This window comes from Triturus cristatus, chromosome 2_2 (genome assembly GCF_964204655.1).
Source record: "Triturus cristatus chromosome 2_2, aTriCri1.1, whole genome shotgun sequence".
Taxonomy (NCBI): domain Eukaryota; kingdom Metazoa; phylum Chordata; class Amphibia; order Caudata; family Salamandridae; genus Triturus; species Triturus cristatus.
The window spans coordinates 69,245,761-69,263,862 of record NC_140582.1 but is presented as its reverse complement, the minus strand read 5'-3'; the positions used below and the strand labels follow the sequence as shown (position 1 = coordinate 69,263,862).

The 18,102-nt window shown below is 42.8% G+C and overlaps 1 protein-coding gene across 1 annotated transcript in view; it reads right to left on the bottom strand.

Annotated features, from left to right (window-relative positions):
• Positions 1-8,181: 8,181 nt before the first annotated feature.
• Positions 8,182-18,102, bottom strand: part of LOC146861862 (uncharacterized) — a 105,826-nt gene continuing 95,905 nt past the window's right edge. The window contains exon 8 of the mRNA XM_085641034.1: positions 8,182-10,720. Coding sequence (XP_085497160.1) covers positions 10,113-10,720 — 608 coding nt within the window. The 3' untranslated portion in view covers positions 8,182-10,112. The remainder of the gene's footprint in view (positions 10,721-18,102) is intronic.

The window sequence follows — 18,102 nt, the reverse complement described above, 5'->3', positions numbered from 1 at the left end:
TCTTTTAAAGACGAGAACCCTCACTCACCACTGGGGTGACATGCTTCATCATTGGGTTCCCTCTTGCACATAGTGCCCGCAAGGTGCACTATGTGGGCTACAACTCTCCCAATGGAGAGGAGCGTGAGGTGTTTTGTTAACTCCAATGGAAAGCAGTGACTGAGGGGCAGAGTGCAAATCAAAAGTGATTTAAAAACATCTCAGAAGGAAACGAGACTTTAATAGCTTTCCCAATGGATGTGGATAAAAAGTAGTGTGACGATAGGTATATAGATATTCCCTTATCTGACTAGGTCAACATGTTTCTGCAAGATGACACAAGGTTCAATGCATTCTTCAGGACCATTGTCTTGTCACTCTGCTATAAAGTGTATAAAATTATACTAAACGCCATACTTATATCATTGTATGTATCAGGGAGACCAACTGCAGTCTGGTCTTCTATCAATACTATATAAGCATATCCTCCTCAACCTAATTCAGGTCCTTTTCAATGAGTTGGTACCAAATACCGCCACGGTACCCACTCATTGAAAAGGACCTGAATTAGGTTGAGGAGGATATGCTTATATAGTATTGATAGAAGACCAGACTGCAGTTGGTCTCCCTGATACATACAATGATATAAGTATGGCGTTTAGTATAATTTTATACACTTTATAGCAGAGTGACAAGACAATGGTCCTGAAGAATGCATTGAACCTTGTGTCATCTTGCAGAAACATGTTGACCTAGTCAGATAAGGGAATATCTATATACCTATCGTCACACTACTTTTTATCCACATCCATTGGGAAAGCTATTAAAGTCTTGTTTCCTTCTGAGATGTTTTTAAATCACTTTTGATTTGCACTCTGCCCCTCAGTCACTGCTTTCCATTGGAGTTAACAAAACACCTCACGCTCCTCTCCATTGGGAGAGTTGTAGCCCACATAGTGCACCGTGCGGGCACTATGTGCAAGAGGGAACCCAATGATGAAGCATGTCACCCCAGTGGTGAGTGAGGGTTCTCGTCTTTAAAAGACATATGCCCAACTTAGAGTTATTGTACACGTTGTGCTTTTTTGATTTATTAAGAATTTTCCATTAGGTACCTGTTGTGAATAGGATTATTAGGAGTGGTACATTGAATGGCAATAATTTCTCCCTTAGAGACCCTACTGTGAGATTACATGTAAATAACAGTATTAACACCCTTTCTTCCAGGATATACACATTAGACAATATTGTTTCGTCTGTTGTTGATATTGTACAGGATGATGTATCTGTGTTATATCATGGCCAGAACCAATTGCGCTCTATTATGCAGTTAGCATGGACCTTGCAGACACTTAAAATGGGTCGCGTGCCATGGGACTATGTAAACGCGTCCTCTTTGTTCTTGCCTTTGAATTTGACTGAAAGACCATAGTCTATGTCCATGAAAGATGCCACTTATACCATTTTACAAATAGAAAAATTAGACCCTTTACCATTCTCGGTAGCGGAAACAAACTCTGCTGTTTGGCTCGTTCATGAGGTTATAACACTGCCGTTCTCCTTATTTAAATTTACATCATGCATGAAACATTTTCCCCTAGGATGCTATGAACCATTAGGAAACTCGTTCCTTCATGAAGTTTGGTCACTCCCCTTCACGTTTAGATGTTTGCGTGATGACACGGAGTTGTATCTGAAGGTGAGTCTTGTGATTCTTCCGTTGGACACACCCTTGTGTGTAAAAATATACAATTGCACGGCGCTTGCAATTTAGAGGCGCCTAATTTAGCGTGCATTTTAAAAGGAAAACCGGTCCCCTCGATTTAGCCAACATTCACACTGCTGTCTAACGGCAGTTGTTTACTTCTGAATAATGAAAAATGCTGTGGCATGTTAATAGGCATACCATACATTGTGACTTTGTCACAACGTGTGATTTGCTGCAAAAATGTGCTGTTTCCTCCGCCTCGTGGGAGTACCGATATGTCAATTTGGCCTTCCATTCTGACCTTGAAGGCAGAGTTCGACAAGCTGAGCCGATTAAGAGCTTTATTTACCCAGAAAGAAGTTTCTCTCACCTCTGCCCGTGAGACCTATGTCCTGCAGGTGGCTAATACAAGAACAGAAGTTCAAGCACTTTTAAACACTGACCTCCCACAACATTTTGGTGAGCTAATTCATTCTATCTTCAATGCTTCGTATACAACAGGGCTGGTTCATTTTTTTAAAACTGGGGGCTCTGGCCTTGTAAGATCTTTTCAAACTATTTTTGGTGTGATCCCAGCTTTTATTCATTCTATTTTTTCCAGCGTCTTCGGTGGGTTGCCGCTAATACTGGCCTTAGCTGCCAGGGTCTTCCTGTTGATTTGCCTGCTCAAAAATGGCTGCCCCTCTTGTGGTCGTTCACAACCTGGCCCAGCTACAGCTGCTTCGTAACCGCATGCTTCAGTGCTACGGTACCTTGCCACTGGCCACTCTAAGCGTGGCTTATAATCTGTCTTTCCGATTTCCCTGGTACACTTGCGTGCAACCAGTTTTCTCATGCTTGGAGTGCCTTTTTCTATGGGCTTTGGATCTCTTTCTCACAAACACAGCGTCTCCTGACCCGGACTTTGCCTTACTGATGAGCCCCCTAGTGTCTCATGAGCAGGACTGTTCTGGTATGGGTCTGATGGGCTGTGCAACCACGCTCGGAGTGCTAGCTCAATGGGATATCGGTGCAGCAGCACATGATTTCCTGCAACGGAGTTACATTGAGTACCACGCAAGTTGCCCACCATTGGTGCTGGAAGCACCCTTCATTAATGAGCATGTTTGCTCCTTTGAATTACTTAACTGGATGGCGTCTACTTTTTCAGACGATGATAATGATTTCCTGTTGGAAGCTGTCACCACTTTTTGCGCTTACACACTGATGGATTGATAAGACCAGGCCGCCCAGACATTTTGTTTTTCTCTCATTCCAATTCATTATTATTATTTTTATTTTGTTTTACTTTCAAAAGGATGTTTTTAAAGACGAAAGGACCATTACACTTTTTAACACCCAATTGACATTCTTCACTTCCAGGTCGCATAAGCTCTTGTTGCTCAGATGTTTTTGAACTCCTTGTTCTACTTCGATCACTGTGTGTAGGACTGCCCAAGGGGAGGGTGTTGTGAGGGTTTAGTGGTGCCAGCGGACGTTGCTAAGTTAGCATTAGTTTGTGCTTTGCATCACCGCCATCTTGCCGCTTATGCACACAACACTACATGCCTTGGTTCCCGTAAACACTCTTGCTCGTGCTGCTTCACATGGGAACTGTCTGCCTTTCACCATTTCGGCTGTGCTCTGTGTTCTAGTCTGTACACCGTGTTCAAGGACAGAAAACAACTTCACTGGTTAATCGGCTTTGGTCCGTCCCACACAAATATAGACATAACATGGAACACAGCTGCGCTACTGACTTTTCTGGTGTTTTTAATATGGCACGAGATGCAAGTTAACAATACTTAGAGAAATCCTTTCCAGAGGAAGAGCTGTGCTTGTCTGGAGAGGTAAATCCGATCATCTAAGACTTGAGGTAGGGGGTTCTGCTGTCCAAGCCCAGAGGTCTTCCACTGATATAATAAACATAGCTTGTAGCATGGGGAGGGTGGTAAAGCGCTATAAGGCTTCATCCATTGTCATTATAATATGCTGTCCCCGTTCATATTATATGGAATTGTAACTATGCTGATTATAATGGTTTTATGCATTTCTTTGCTAATGTTAGCACGTGTACTGTATTACAGAGCATGTTAGATGAAATAAACATTTTAAACTATACAGTGTCTCTGGTTACTCACATTGTGAACATGTATGAGTATCTAAGCAAAAGAGTGTCTTGTTCCCACGAATTCTGAGAGGCCCTGAGTCGCATGCTCTAGGAAATCCAATCATTGGTTGCTCCGCTGTAGTACGGAGAACGAATGGGATACTATAGCTAGCCGGATAGGGGTTCTGGGCACTGAGGCGTGTTTTTGGTACACCACAATACACCAAGGTCCTGGTTTCCTGTGCAAAGTTCTGTGTATGTGCAGAATTCCTGCAACAAGTACACACTTTATTGCTTAGTTTATGTCACTATACTCCCTTTGATGTGGTGCCGCCAACTCTGTGCATAGCATCCGCACGACACGTGTCTGTGGTCCCTTTCTGACTACTGCCATCGGCCTACACTGCGGTCGAGTAGGTCACACAGTTGGAACAGAGTTTTGATTTGTGTATGGCAGAGTTCATATCAGTGAACGCATGGAAAGGAGTAAGAGGAAGACTTGATGCAGTCCGGAGGAAAAAAGGATCCTCGTTACGGAGGTGATCGAACACTGCCAACAACTGCTCCGGTGTCACTAACTCTGTGCATCGCGAGCCAACGACACGTGGCTGTGGGCCCCTGCTGACCACTGCCTCAGGCCTACACTGCGGTCGAGTAGGTCACACATTAGGAACTCAGTCTTGATTTATTTATGGCAGACTGCATACCCCTACAGCTCCGGTGCCACTAAGTCTGTTCCCCGACATCCATGGACACTTTCTGGTTGAACTTTGGTGGCGACTGAGTCTATGGACTGGGGGTTGTCTTCATCATCATGTCGGTGATACTGATTTTTGGGCGAAAACGAGGCTGTAGCATTCCACTCCTCAATTTGCCGCTTCCGGATGGCTTCTACCTTCTGCATCATGACCTGAAGGACACCATCCACTGTCACCCGCAACCCTCCGCCACATTCACCTCGGACATCGATGAGGACACGCTCAGCTCGCGTGGCCCATCTCACTGCACCGCAAGTCACCGTCCTGTGGCGGTGTGCCTGTGTTGGTCGCAGTGCATCCAGGGCCACTAACTCTGTGCAGCTCAAGTCAGGGACCCTGTCCGGTGAGACACTGGATGGCCTCTGAGACGATGGCCTTGGGGTCCTCAACGCCATGTGTCTGTGGCCCTGCACTGCCTGCTGCCTCCGGACTCAAATGCGGTCCACCAGGACTCACACATCAAATCGAGTTCTGACCGGCCCGGACGTCGCATCACCGCAGGAGGCACACGCCACCACCGCCAGGACCACCTCCAAACGCCAACTGTCAGAGACGAAACAGCCGTATTGGCGGACTAACAGAGTTGCTCACACCTGTCGTGGATGCCATCATCTGCCTGATACCCTGGTCAGCACTCCAGGTGCCACTAACTCAGTGCACCACGACTAATGGAATATTTCTGAATGAGTTGTGTGCTGTGGTGAGCTCCTGCAGCAATGTCACCTCAGGTAGTGTGGGAGACTTGGGACGATGATGAGGAAGATGAGGCATGTGTAACACACCCCACTGCAGCTGCATCAGGAATAACCCGAAGGGACACAATCCTCGACATTTTTTTCACGAGTACGCTCATCTTTACTGCCCCAACCTCAGTGCAGTGCAACTCACGGACACTTCTGTTGGCATATTGGGTGACCTCTGTACTTGCTCCGGCTACCACCATGATGCTCCGCAGTTGTTTCTGTAATGCTAGTGTTTTCTGTTTCCGTTTTAATGGTGTTCACTGTTCAAGTTGATGCCAGCACCAATTACTCCGTGCGGGCTGGCTTACACTCACCTCACACCCATCCAGCACAGGCGTCACTGTACATGTGACCCTGCCAATAAAGGGGCCAGGCGCATGTGCCTGTAGCCAGTTCCACAAACTATCTGCGTGTGTCCGTGTGGTCATGATGAATGCATGAGGGCCCCGGGGCCTCCAACTTCACATTGTGCTGTGTACAGCGGACGCAACCATGTCACTGCTGGCAGCGGGTAAGACCTTGTACATGTAGCTTTGTCGTCAGCCACTCAATTCGTAAGAGGGGTGGACTGGGCCGTCGTACGGAGGTCCAGCGTGGGGGTGTGAATGATGATTCCAGGGCTCTGGGCGTGGTTCATTGCAGGAAATGTGCACATGCATGTATATCTGTCGCGGTGTGGGTCTCCTTTGTGGGGTGAAGGTGGTCCCTGACGGGACTTAACACCCACGTATGTGATCTACTTCAGCTTACATGAGCTCTGAACCCACCCGCACCTGTTCGGCCACCTTCTTTTGGCATTCTGACACCTGGCATTGGAATGCGATGCGTGCCTAGGTGAAGTGTTGGGAGCCAGCCGTGGTGGCGGGTGCTTCCTGCTGTGTGGTCTGTGCAGGGGCTGAGGTCTCCTCTGTGTGGCTTGGCTGCCCTGCTCCTGGGGGTGGGTTGCCTAAGATGTCCATGAGCTGTTGTAGGGCGTCAGTGTCGAAGGTGTGGTGGTCCTCTCCAGCATCACTGATGAGTGGTCTGGTCTGCTCTGCTGGAGGTGTTTGTCCATCTGCAATGTGAAGGGGAAATGCATGTTGACATTGTGTTGACATGTATGTTGGCACATTGTTCTAGTTTACATGCAGACTATATGACTATGTACATTGTGACTGTTTGGGAGGTGCTGTATATTTGATGCGGGACAGTGGACATTTGGACTACATGACGGATGTGTTGTTGTACACATGCATTTCCATCTCACAGTTTCCTGCTATGTTAGATGTGACTGGCCTGTTTCTGCGCATGGGCGGACCCAGTTGTGTCCTCTGTTCTGCAGTGTCGTTGTTGCACTTTGTGCCACATTGTCATTGGATGTGCTGTTATTGCTATGTGTGTGTGCTGCAGTGTGCCACGGGGATCAGGGATATGATCCAGGGTCATTGTGGGTGTGTAGTGTGCTAACATCTTTGTGCATCTGTGACATTGTGCCCATCTCCCGCGGTCCCCCAGGCCCTGGTCGTTACTCACTCCGTTGATGTTGTGTCAGGTCCCATCGAGCTGTGTCCGTCTCCACCCTGATGACTGTGGCCTCCGTTTCCTCCAGCTCCTCCTGTGGTGCAGGACTCCCACCTCCTGTTGCCGTTGCTGCCTTCCCATTTGCAGCGGGTTTGTGCTTTGTTTGGCTTTTCACATCATGCCAGCGCCTCTAGTCCTCCTCCATAGACCTCCTCGACACTCCGACTGCATTCAAGTTTGTCATTTTTACGTTCAGTGGGTGGTAGTGTTCTGTCACCTCCGTAACGCTGATCTGGTTTACCTGCGGACTGCACCGCGTAGGCCTCTTCCTCTTCTCCTTGGCCTTCCCCGACCACGAGGTTCCTTGTTGGTGATCTGTGGGGCTTGTGGGGTTCGCCTTGGCCTCTGCACTCGGTCCGGATGCATCCATGGTGCTACACAGTTTCTTTTTTTATCCCTTTTTTTTCTCTGCTTTAATCGTGCCTTTTCCCGCATGACGTGTGGGAATTGCAGGCCTGTGGCTGGTTTTCGCTGATTTTTGTATCGCTATTGGCCTCATCACAGCTTTTTTGCGTTTGTGTTTCGCATTTTTGCGGCATCGCATTGACTTTATCGCAGACATTTGGAGCGTTATAGAGAGCCTATCGCATGGTACCGCCGGCTGGTGAATACCACGTTACCACGGTGTTAATTTCCCGTGATAGACTGCGATGTGAGGAGTTGCGTTAAGCTAATTTTGCGATTAATATCACACATTCTTGAGGATATCCCCCGTACATTCAACATATTTCTGTACTTGTCTCTAATAAATTCTTAAAAGAAAGTGTGACTCCAGCTCAACGTTGTGATATCGATCACGCTCTGCACCACTACTTTATTCCCTGTCGCTTTGGAGCAGGTGATGGTTCATTTCATGCAGCCCGCGGGGCTTCATATTTCATACAATGGAAAGCAAGGGGACAATTGAAGTTAGCTTTAGCACATTTTTCTAATTCCCATTATTGAAATTTCTTTCTGCTGGTTGGTTCCAGTGTTTTTATCCGGAGAAGCAGATTCATTTTTGCACACAGAAAGAAGAGAGGGGAAATTATGTGAGAGCAATGCAGCAGTATTAATGCTTGAAAAATCACTTTAAATTTCTGCTCTACCATAAGCAGGGTCTTATTCTCCCATACTTCTCTATTTCATTGTCCAGGATCTGAATGCTTCCCTTTGTGTTCCTAATGGGCCACCAAAGGCAGAGACCCAGGCATCTCCTTAGTCCCTGCCCTGTATCAGGGATGGCCTTAGCAACTATGACGTTCTCCTAGTGTCTCTCATAGTACAGAACAGGCAGAGATCCCAAGTCCCTAGTTCCCCCTTAGCACTTGAACAGGATGTGAACTTTGAGACTGTGACAGTCTATTTGTTTTTTTTAATCACACAATTTTATTGGCATTGAAATTACAAAAAGCAACACCAAGCTACAAAAGCATAACATTTAGGAATACGTTTTGACATTTGACATCTGGCCACAATGTTATAATAAACAAGTCCAAAATATACACACTGCATTTCAGGCCTCTTTGTGTCTTTGATAGTCCCACAATGGCAGTTCACTTTCATTGTCAGGGCAAGGAGAATCTTTGATTGTGCACTGGTGAAGAATCACAACCAAGCTAAACCAATATTTTCACTCCACCATAAAAGATTGGGGTATGGGAAGGCTCTCATCTGAGCAGTCTATAAAATGATGCTTTTGTATGAATTATGAAATGCCAGCAGCCCCAAATGGGCATGTTCACGTCAGTGTGTCTGCATCTTCATCGGAAACCACACTGATGGGGCATCTAGAGTGATCACAGCATCTTGTGGCAGAGGAGGAGTATCAAGTATTCCCCTGCATCCAGATATGCAATTATTTGAAAAAGTACAAACCCCATTAGAGTGGAATCCACTAATGAAACTAATGAATCGCTTACCCCATCTGACGAGAGAGATGTAAAATCAGAGGCGCAGCAAGCCTGGGACAGGAAAGATAGTGGAAGCTTCTAAGGCTGGCCCAGAGACATGGGAGATGATAAGATGTGCCTTCATATAGGATCCAGAACACTTTAACTAGCAGGGAGCAAAAACTAAACAACTAGCCCTGGGAGTCATCCTACGACCATCCCCCAAGGGGAGCAGTGTTCCCCTGGGTTGGTCATGCTGTAGACTCTAGGGCATTAATGAATGTCTTGCTTGCCATTAGCATCTGGTGCTGCGAAAAAGTGGATTCAAATCTTTTGTGCACAGAGACCAAGAATGACTGATCTTTCAACTCCCCATCTATAAGATTTTCACTAGTACAACCAACACGAGCAAACATCTTTACACTAAAGAGACACAAATCAACAGATTTCCAAGGCAAGAGATTCTCTTCTGCATAAATGCGTACTATCTTACCAGACCCAAGTACTGGTGGCATTAGGCAGTGTGCAGGACCAGGTTCAGCAGAGTATCTGAACTCCCATCATATAAGCAGAACTTATATATATAGTTTTATTTTTGACTAACAAAATTCCTTCTTAGCCCTCATGTCCTTTGAGGTTACGGAAAGATTATCACAACTTTCATATTTAGGTAGACCTAGCAGGCTTTGTGGATGGACCATTTTACATAATCTGATTTATTTTGGTTAATTACTCAAAAATATGCTTGCTGTGAGTGTTTCTCCTCTTCTTCTGCTTTAGGTGCAGCGGGAGATATTTGGAATCAATACTTCCACAGGCAATAAGCAAATCTGGGTTTGATGATATGATAACATTTTTAAGAGAACACACCAGGACGCAATTCATTTATGGTCTCCACTACAGTAGTAGTTTATATTATTATTGGCCTAACCAGATTTGTTTGGCTTTCCCAGTTTGTTGCTAAAGAGGTCTTACCTGTTTTATGTACACAACAACAGTTTAAGCAAAGATCTACTTTTTATGACATTGTGTTACTTCTTATCAAGATGTGATCACAATAAGGACTTTGATATTGAGTCCTTTTAGGTTAAGATAATGCTCTGTATTGCAAGTTGAAGAACACCATCTCATTCAGACTTCAAATTACCAGCACTGTGCCCTTGGTCTGAGACTTTAACAGCTGCAGTAAAGACACCGAACAAAAACTTAAAACAGGCATGTTGTCATTTTTAATAGGTTTGACACTGTTGCAAACCTTCTTAAACAACCCTTAGAACCATTATGGTGTTCGAATTATTTTCTGGTGTTTATTAACAATCACTGTAACACAGTATTTATATGTGCATCAAATTAATATTTTTCTATTCCCATGGGCTGCGTTATATGATCTTAAGGTAATACTTGCTAGTTGGGGTTCGTTCTAGAATAAACTGCATGCCTTCTCTGGTGACTTCTGAGGTGCCCCTTCTGACTGAATCTTTTCCCACAATCGAGACAATGATACGGTCTTTCTCCTGAATGCGATCTCTGGTGTCTGATAAGATCGCCATTCTGAATGAAGCTTTTGTCACATTCAGTACACTGAAAAGGCCTCTCTCCTGTGTGTGTTCTTTGGTGCCTAGTGACACTTGTTTTTGCACTGAAACTTTTCATGCATTGAGTACATGAATATCGTGTCCTATTTTGCTGAGTTTCAGAACGATATGTGAGCTTTAAATAATCTGGATGATTCTCATACGTATTATAGTTATTTGGTATGTCTTCTGCAGGGTTTCTCTGATGTGAAATGGAGAGTGAGCTGTTGTTGAAATGTCCTTTTTGTTGAGCCATTTGGTCCCCTTCCAGTCCCTGTTTATTGCCAGTCCACAACTGACCTTTACAGTTTGTTTCATTCTGAGAACTTTGCACCATTTTAATTTTGCCTTTTCTTGATTGAACTTTTCTTGGTGCAATTTCTTCAGTGCCTTTTCCAAAATATCTACGTTTCTTTTCTCTTCCCACGCTTTCATTATCTGTTGGAAAAGGAGAGATTAAGGCATAAGCTTTTTAAATGTAGAGGCATAAATATATACTTTTTTCATATAGAAAGGATTTGTTAGCCGAAACATGTCTGACAATGCACTTTTGCTGTTCTGCAGAGCGAATAAAATTTGAACAAACACTATGAGGAGTGCCGTTCCGTTTTTATATATGACGGAAGAGTTGCCAGGTTAATACTCCTGGATGTTTTGCAAACCCTCCCCGGCGAATGGGCTGTACGTCACTTTAACGCAGACATTATATATTCATACACATACCTCCTCTTGCCACTTCTCCACAATGCAAGGCACTGACACATTACAAATTGTGTAGGACTGCTTTATTCTCTAAACAATGTCTGCCCTGTTTCAGCTGTATCCTCGGCCTTTTGAACACAATGGAGCGTCATTTTGAAATCAGTTTTTAAAGAGTGTGCGTATAAAACGATTCATAGAAATTGACAATATACTAATCACAATTTAAGTTCCGCTGTTTCCAACACTAAATAAACATTCCATTGTTACAAATACTGATTGCTAATCCTATCACCGAATATCTAGCATTATTCATTATTATCTCCACATTAATCTAAAGTTGTGCAAAACTTTTCACCGAATGTCCTATCTTATTTCCATGCAAAATATAATTGCATATCATATACATTATTTACATGTTGCAATAAAAGAATTTAAACCATCAATGTCTGGGGCACATTATAAACTCATTTGTTGAAAACCCTTCCTTTCAAAAATCTTTTTGCATGTATGTTTAACTTCATGAATATAGAAGTCAAAGTTAGATGAAAAGACATTCCTTTCTAAAATGTCATAAATCTTGGACTAGGGTCCCTAATACCACAAATTATACATTTCCATTGTCCCATAGCTGGTACTGTAATATTTTTTGATTGACTTCCCACAGTATCCCTTAATCAGTGTCATAACCGCTGTAGAGAGGCAATATTTGATGGAGTGCCATCTCCTGAAGCCCTGTACTAAAGAAAAGGTGGTGGGGTTGATGCAATCATCGTATATATCAAAATCATCGCCCTTTCTTCCATGACTTCTGCTCACACATGCTGTACAGCTTTTTAAAGTCTAGCTCCTGATGCTATGGAAAAGTTGCCCAACAATATTTCTTATTTTCCATCAAAGATGTGTATGCAAATCTTCTGCATTGAGGCCAAATGGAATCTTTGTGTTGAGTTCTACTATATACCGAGATTCATGTCTCTTTAACGGCTATTCCCGATCCCCTGCTCTCATGTTACTGGGGACAGAATCTATTACATAATAGTTCAACAATTTGATATTGCTATTATACACTTCTTGCAAGTGTCTGGCTACTGGGTATGTTTTATCTTTGTTCTTTATGATTTCTGATATTTCCTTCCTCTTTTAAGAACCTTGTGACTAATCTGAACTATGAAATTTGCTTGTCTTTACTTATATTGCCTCCAAATAAAACTGTTTCCCTCCTCTTCTGGTTGGCCTTTGATCTTGCTTGTGCAATCATTTCTGATGAATACCCCCTTTCTCTAATTCGTTTATCCAACGGCACTGGGTAACACACCCGTTAACATGCCCACACGCTGGCAGACAGCTCACCCTGTTCGACCGGTGGCTGTTGTCCAGGCGGGACAATAGACGGTTACTATTAGATAGCTACGCATTTCGAAACACCACATCGAAAGAACTGTGTTTTCCAGCCAGGTCGCTGTACAGGGTATAACGTCACTTTATCCTTTGTTTTTTTCAGTGAATATATCTATTGCTATTTCGAGGTGTGGGGTTGGGTACCCAAACCCATGTGGGTGCCCACATCCCCAAAGGCCGTGTATGGCTTTGGTTTGGGCACCCAACCCCCGCCATCGCGCACAGCTGACTATGCTATGTAGCAATATGAGTACTAGGAACAAGCCTGCACCCTAGATCTGGCCCAAATTCGACTAACGCCCATTGGTAGGAACTACAAGGCAATTTTGAGCCTTGGCAGGTGTGGATGCATATCTAGGAGGTTCAAGTCTGCTTTTCTCCTTAGTATCGAATATGAATGCAAAATGAATGGGATGATATCACGTTTTGGTGGCTAAAGCTGTATTCTCACTTACTCAACGGAACAAAACAGGCCCTGAGATAATTATTTTATATGATTTGTGGGGGGGGGTCCCTATGACAACAGGGATCTTACAAGTTCCTCACATGGAACGTTAGAGGCTTAAGCAACCTGGGTAAAAGGTATAAGGTACAATCCTACATCAAAAAGAAAGGGGTCTACATCTTACAGGAAAGCCACCTGACTCATTCACAGGGTAAAGCGCTGCAAAAGAGATGGAGGGGGCAGCTCTACTGAACACACTTTACTCAGTATTTGCCGGAGGAGTGCTGGTGTGGGTTTGACCTGGGGTCCTTTCAAGGCCACACATTTATCAATAGAAGTAAAGAGTGATAAGTAATCTTGATTGGCGGACTTGATGGTAGGGACATATCCCTAGTGAACATATATATGCCCAATTAGGGCCATGAATCATTTTTCACTGAATTATCTTCCCTCATGGTGGAAACATGTAATTCCCCTGTGTAACAGGGGAAATACAACTGCATGTGGACATGGACTGTTCTCACCCTTACTGCCTTCGGTAAATGGCAGCCATGATTAGGAGCTGGCAATTTCACTGGGATTTAACTAATAAATAAATAAGGAAATGGAGCATATAATCATTTGATTATATGCTCCTTTTCATTATTTCTTTATTCTAAGAGAAGTTTTCTTCTCATATAGTGTGACTTCTCTGCAGTGGGGAAAAGTGAAGCATTACGATTTAAACACTCATAGGAACTGATATACTGGTGCAGCCATTTAAGCCCACACTGCGGTTTCTCTAAAAAATGGGATTTAACTAATACCCGGACAACACATAATCCCATGGGCCACAAATGTTCCTTAATTTTTTTTATACATGTTAGATTAGACATGTTCCTATATAATCCATTTATGCAAACTTTGATCACTTACTCGGAGTATCAATGCAAGACACTCTCACACCATAACCCGATGCTAATGACAATTAGCGGGGACACACATCATACCCCGATCCTTTCCTGGAGACTACAACCAGATGCTAGAAGACCAGGTCTTTCAACAACAGAATTGTGAGGTGTCTTTTTTTGGTTGAACATCGGGGCACAGCAGAAGCAGAATTATGCTGTCTCCCAATGCCCTCCTACTGGTACCTCCCGTCAAATCTCACAACGGGCTTTACCAGTATGGGGGAAAGGGGAATGGGAAGAAAGAAGAGACACCTCCTGGACCTCGGACTCCCTCTATCGCTATTGAACCTTCTGTTTGGAGTTTGATATGTGTAGAGCAATTCTGGTTCCACAAGGGAGAGTACCTAATGCACACAGGAAAGAAGAATGTAAACCTAAATCACTTCTATACATGTATACACTATCAATTAAGTAATATGACACTTTCTACTACTTTTACTCTACCAAGGTCTTAGTTGGAGGGTGCTTCTCTTCTATTAATTTCAGCATCTAAATATATATCTATATCTCAATGTTAATGAAAGAGTTCAGAATGCTGAATAACAAGTCTTGCAACTGGAGTTCAAAAGTAAAATTTGTCAGTCAATCGCTCTGGCTTGTTCTCAGTAGATGAGTCTCTGGATTGACGCTTGAAACTGGCTTTTAAGTTGAGCGTGCAAAAAGGATCAAGGGAGGGAAAGCAGGAAGGAAAGGAAAGGGTGAAACGCTCTGGAAGGAAGGAATAGCCAGTACAGATGAAGCAAACACTCTGACTGAAGCTGAAGCAGGTCTCAAGAGGAAGTCTGTCTGGTAAGAAATAAAAGCCTTACTTTAGGTTGAAGATTGAGAGACTATTCACCAAGGAACCTTCTTCACTACGATTCTGTACTGCTACTGAACTGTGGAATCTTGCTGAGCTGTCTTCTGGACACTACTACTGGGAAGGAGGATTCTCCTCAGTAAGCGGGACGACAACTGGAGCAGGAATTATTTGCTGAATAACTCAGAAGAATGGGACCGACAGAGAACGAGAATAAACTGCTGCCGAGAATCAAGCAACTGCGCATTTGGATAGCGCAATGTCCAAAAGTGGTGTGGTGTGAAAGAGAACTTGTTGATATTCTAAGAATGTACTAAATATGTTTTTTTGGGGGGATAAGGTAGTTTGGTAAAAAAAAAAAAAATGGACTATAACAATTTTTGTTGTGATTTATACATGTGATTTCTTGAATACATTCTGATTAATTCATACGGAAAAAGAGGTTGCATGGTGACATTGTTACAATCCAATGCGCCGTTAGAAAGGTGTGTATTGTATATCAGCATTGGTATTTTGTTGCTTCTTCTTCGAATAGGGCTCAGCCTTGCTGATTGGAGCCTAAACCCCTTGTTGTTGCTTCTGCAAATGGAAGCAAAGAGCTGCTTGAGAAAGCCTGACAGTGTGAGAGGCTGGAAAACAATATTTTCTGATTTTGAAAACATAGGGTACAAGATCACAATGAAAGGACACATTGCACCCTCCGCCACCCACATTCTCGTATTGCTTTGTTGTGCGTCAACTCCAATCGAGCTAAAGATTCTGGCTGTGCCCTGAGCATGTAACTAGGCAGCTGACAATTTACTACCACTCTCCGCTCCCTCAATCAGTGTTTTAAATTCCCTGGGTATATTGTTTTTCTGGCAATTGGTTTGACTTCCGAAATTTGAATGTTTTCTTAGTTTTCTTTTTTTGTTAAATTGTTATAAAGCATAAATGCTGTGTTAGTTCACCTTTAAGGTATCTAAGTATCCTTTATAGAGAAAAAGTGTTGTGTTATGAATTATCTCTGTAACGATGAGGGCATTTCCTTAGGTTAAAATGACCCTGATTTTATTTGGATACATGTTTAATGAGGTTGTCTAATGACTCCACACACAACTGCCTATTACCCCCTATGATTTCACAAGAATTGGATTATATGGTATTATATTTATTAGTATGGAATGCTACTTCCAAGTAAAAGGTGGAAAATTATGTTTACAAAAAGAAATAGGTCTGGTGGAAAGCAATAGCTTCTCATTAGTTGAACAGATAGCATGTAATTAATTTCTAACTCTTTAAATAAAAGATACAAAGGGGCATATTATCATGGCGGGCAGATCGCCACCGCCCTGCCGGACGCCATTTACCCCCGCCACATTAGCATGGCAGGTGGTACCGCGGCCGCTGGCAGGCAATCGTGACGATTGCCTGACGGGCGGAAAAGGCCCATAATATGAAAATATTATTATGTGTGCGGTATGCATGTATTTCCATGGCGGAGACTCCGCAATAGAAAGGCCTACGGAGTTTACTTTGGGGGCCAGTTGCGGGCCCCCGGAGGGGTGGGGTGCTGCACTTGGGGGGTACCCATGGTACCCCCCCTACATTGGCATTCACAAGGTGGCAGGTGCCTGTCACGTTGTGCATGCCAATGCACACCATGCATCTTTTACATTGCAGCGGGTGCTGCTTACAGCACCGCCTGCCGCAATATAAATGTAAAACATGCCAGAGTGGCGGTCCCATCCTAATGGGCCTGGCGGGACCACCGCACCTCTGGTGGTCGGTCAGGTTTACCGTTTGTGCGCCATCGTAATGGGCCCCTTAGTTAGTAATTTACCAGATCTTTTTAACATTAAAATGTAGTCTAGCTTTTTCATTAGAAAGCTGTAAAACGGGCTTTTACTGAGTAAAGATTTATATTCATATCAAAGTTTTTGTAGTTTCAATTTGTAATCAATGTTACTAGATTAAATATAAAATTGGTCACTGCTTAGCAATTGATTTTTTAAACCAGCAATATCTTTACTGAATAATTTGTTCTTATGAGCCCTCATGAAAAAACTGAGGCACCTCTTATATTAGATTTAAAGGCATCCTATCAAATTATCTGGGATGTATTCCCCCCACAATTAGGAGCAAAGTAATGTTCAATAGCATTTAGTTCTTTATTTTATTTACATTAATTTTCCACCCAAGACGAGGAAAGGGGAAAAGAATTGGGAATCATTTAATTTTAAGGATTAGGCTATCATGGCATGGTTAGAAATATCAATCATCTATTTCGGGATTAGAGATTGAATTACATAAATTAATTGAGGACAGTAAATAAACTCTGGAGTCTGTATGAAATACGACTTTTGAAACGTACATTTATAAAAGGAAATACTATCCAGAAAAGGGTCTCTTGAAAGGTTTAAATCGCCAACAACTATATGGGAAACATTACCCAGGCAAATAATTTCAGAAGTGATGTCCCTCCAAAACGTTGGCCTATACCATTAACTAAAGGTAGTATGAATGTATCAAGTTTACCCTCAGCATGTATAAATCTAATATTAGTCTGACAGTGTTTTACTAATATTTGGGAATCAATTTACCTAGAAAGGGAACGGTAATACCATTTTGTCTCCCAACAGCTGGAGAAAAACACAATTACCAACCCAGCCTTTAACCATAGAAGAAACATTTGTATCATTAATTTGAGTCTCTTAAACCAAACGAACTCTGGACTTATGTCTGGCTAAGTAGGCACTTATCTTTTCCCATTAACCATATCTATGAGTACCCTATCATTTACAGAGACTAATTTAAACTTATATCTAAGACACAGAACCCACACTCAACCGTAAGGATTATGCTCATAACGTCATCCAGGTTAACCAGATGACGTTATGAGCAATAGTTCTAAAAAAAGGTATCTGACAAAAGGCTCTAGGACACACAAAACAGATGAATGACAAACCACACGTAGAGAAACATCCAGCAAAATGGTAAATCTCAGTGGACAAACTAGAAAGGAACAATAGCACTATAAGCTTGCGGCTATTATATAATTATTACCTTACAAAAGATAGTAATATAAAAAACAAAAAAAAAAATGATTTATAAACATTTCAGAGGTCTTCAGATTCCTTGTTGTCCATGGATATTGAATGGTGTCGCTCTAGCAAGGCATATAAATTCAGCCGAGTTGAAGGATCTGGACATACCACCCTTCCAAATCCTCATAGTAGAAGTTTTAAATAGGCCATGCTTATATTTTTTGTCTTTAAATTGAGTTTCTTTGGCAAAATCAACATAACTGTCAAATATGGTATTCCTCTAGTGGCTTTCTGTATCCTAACTAACTGATGACAACGTAGCACTTTGAGAATAGCTTGTCTTTGTTTTGTTTAATTTGTCTTTCGAAGAGATGGAATACAATCAGTTTTTTCAATTTCAATTTCTTAGAAACGTTTACAATCATTAGCTTAGTCAAGATATTTTCTAAGTAAATAAGACAGTTTAAGACTTCCACATACTCTGGCAGATGAAACATGCC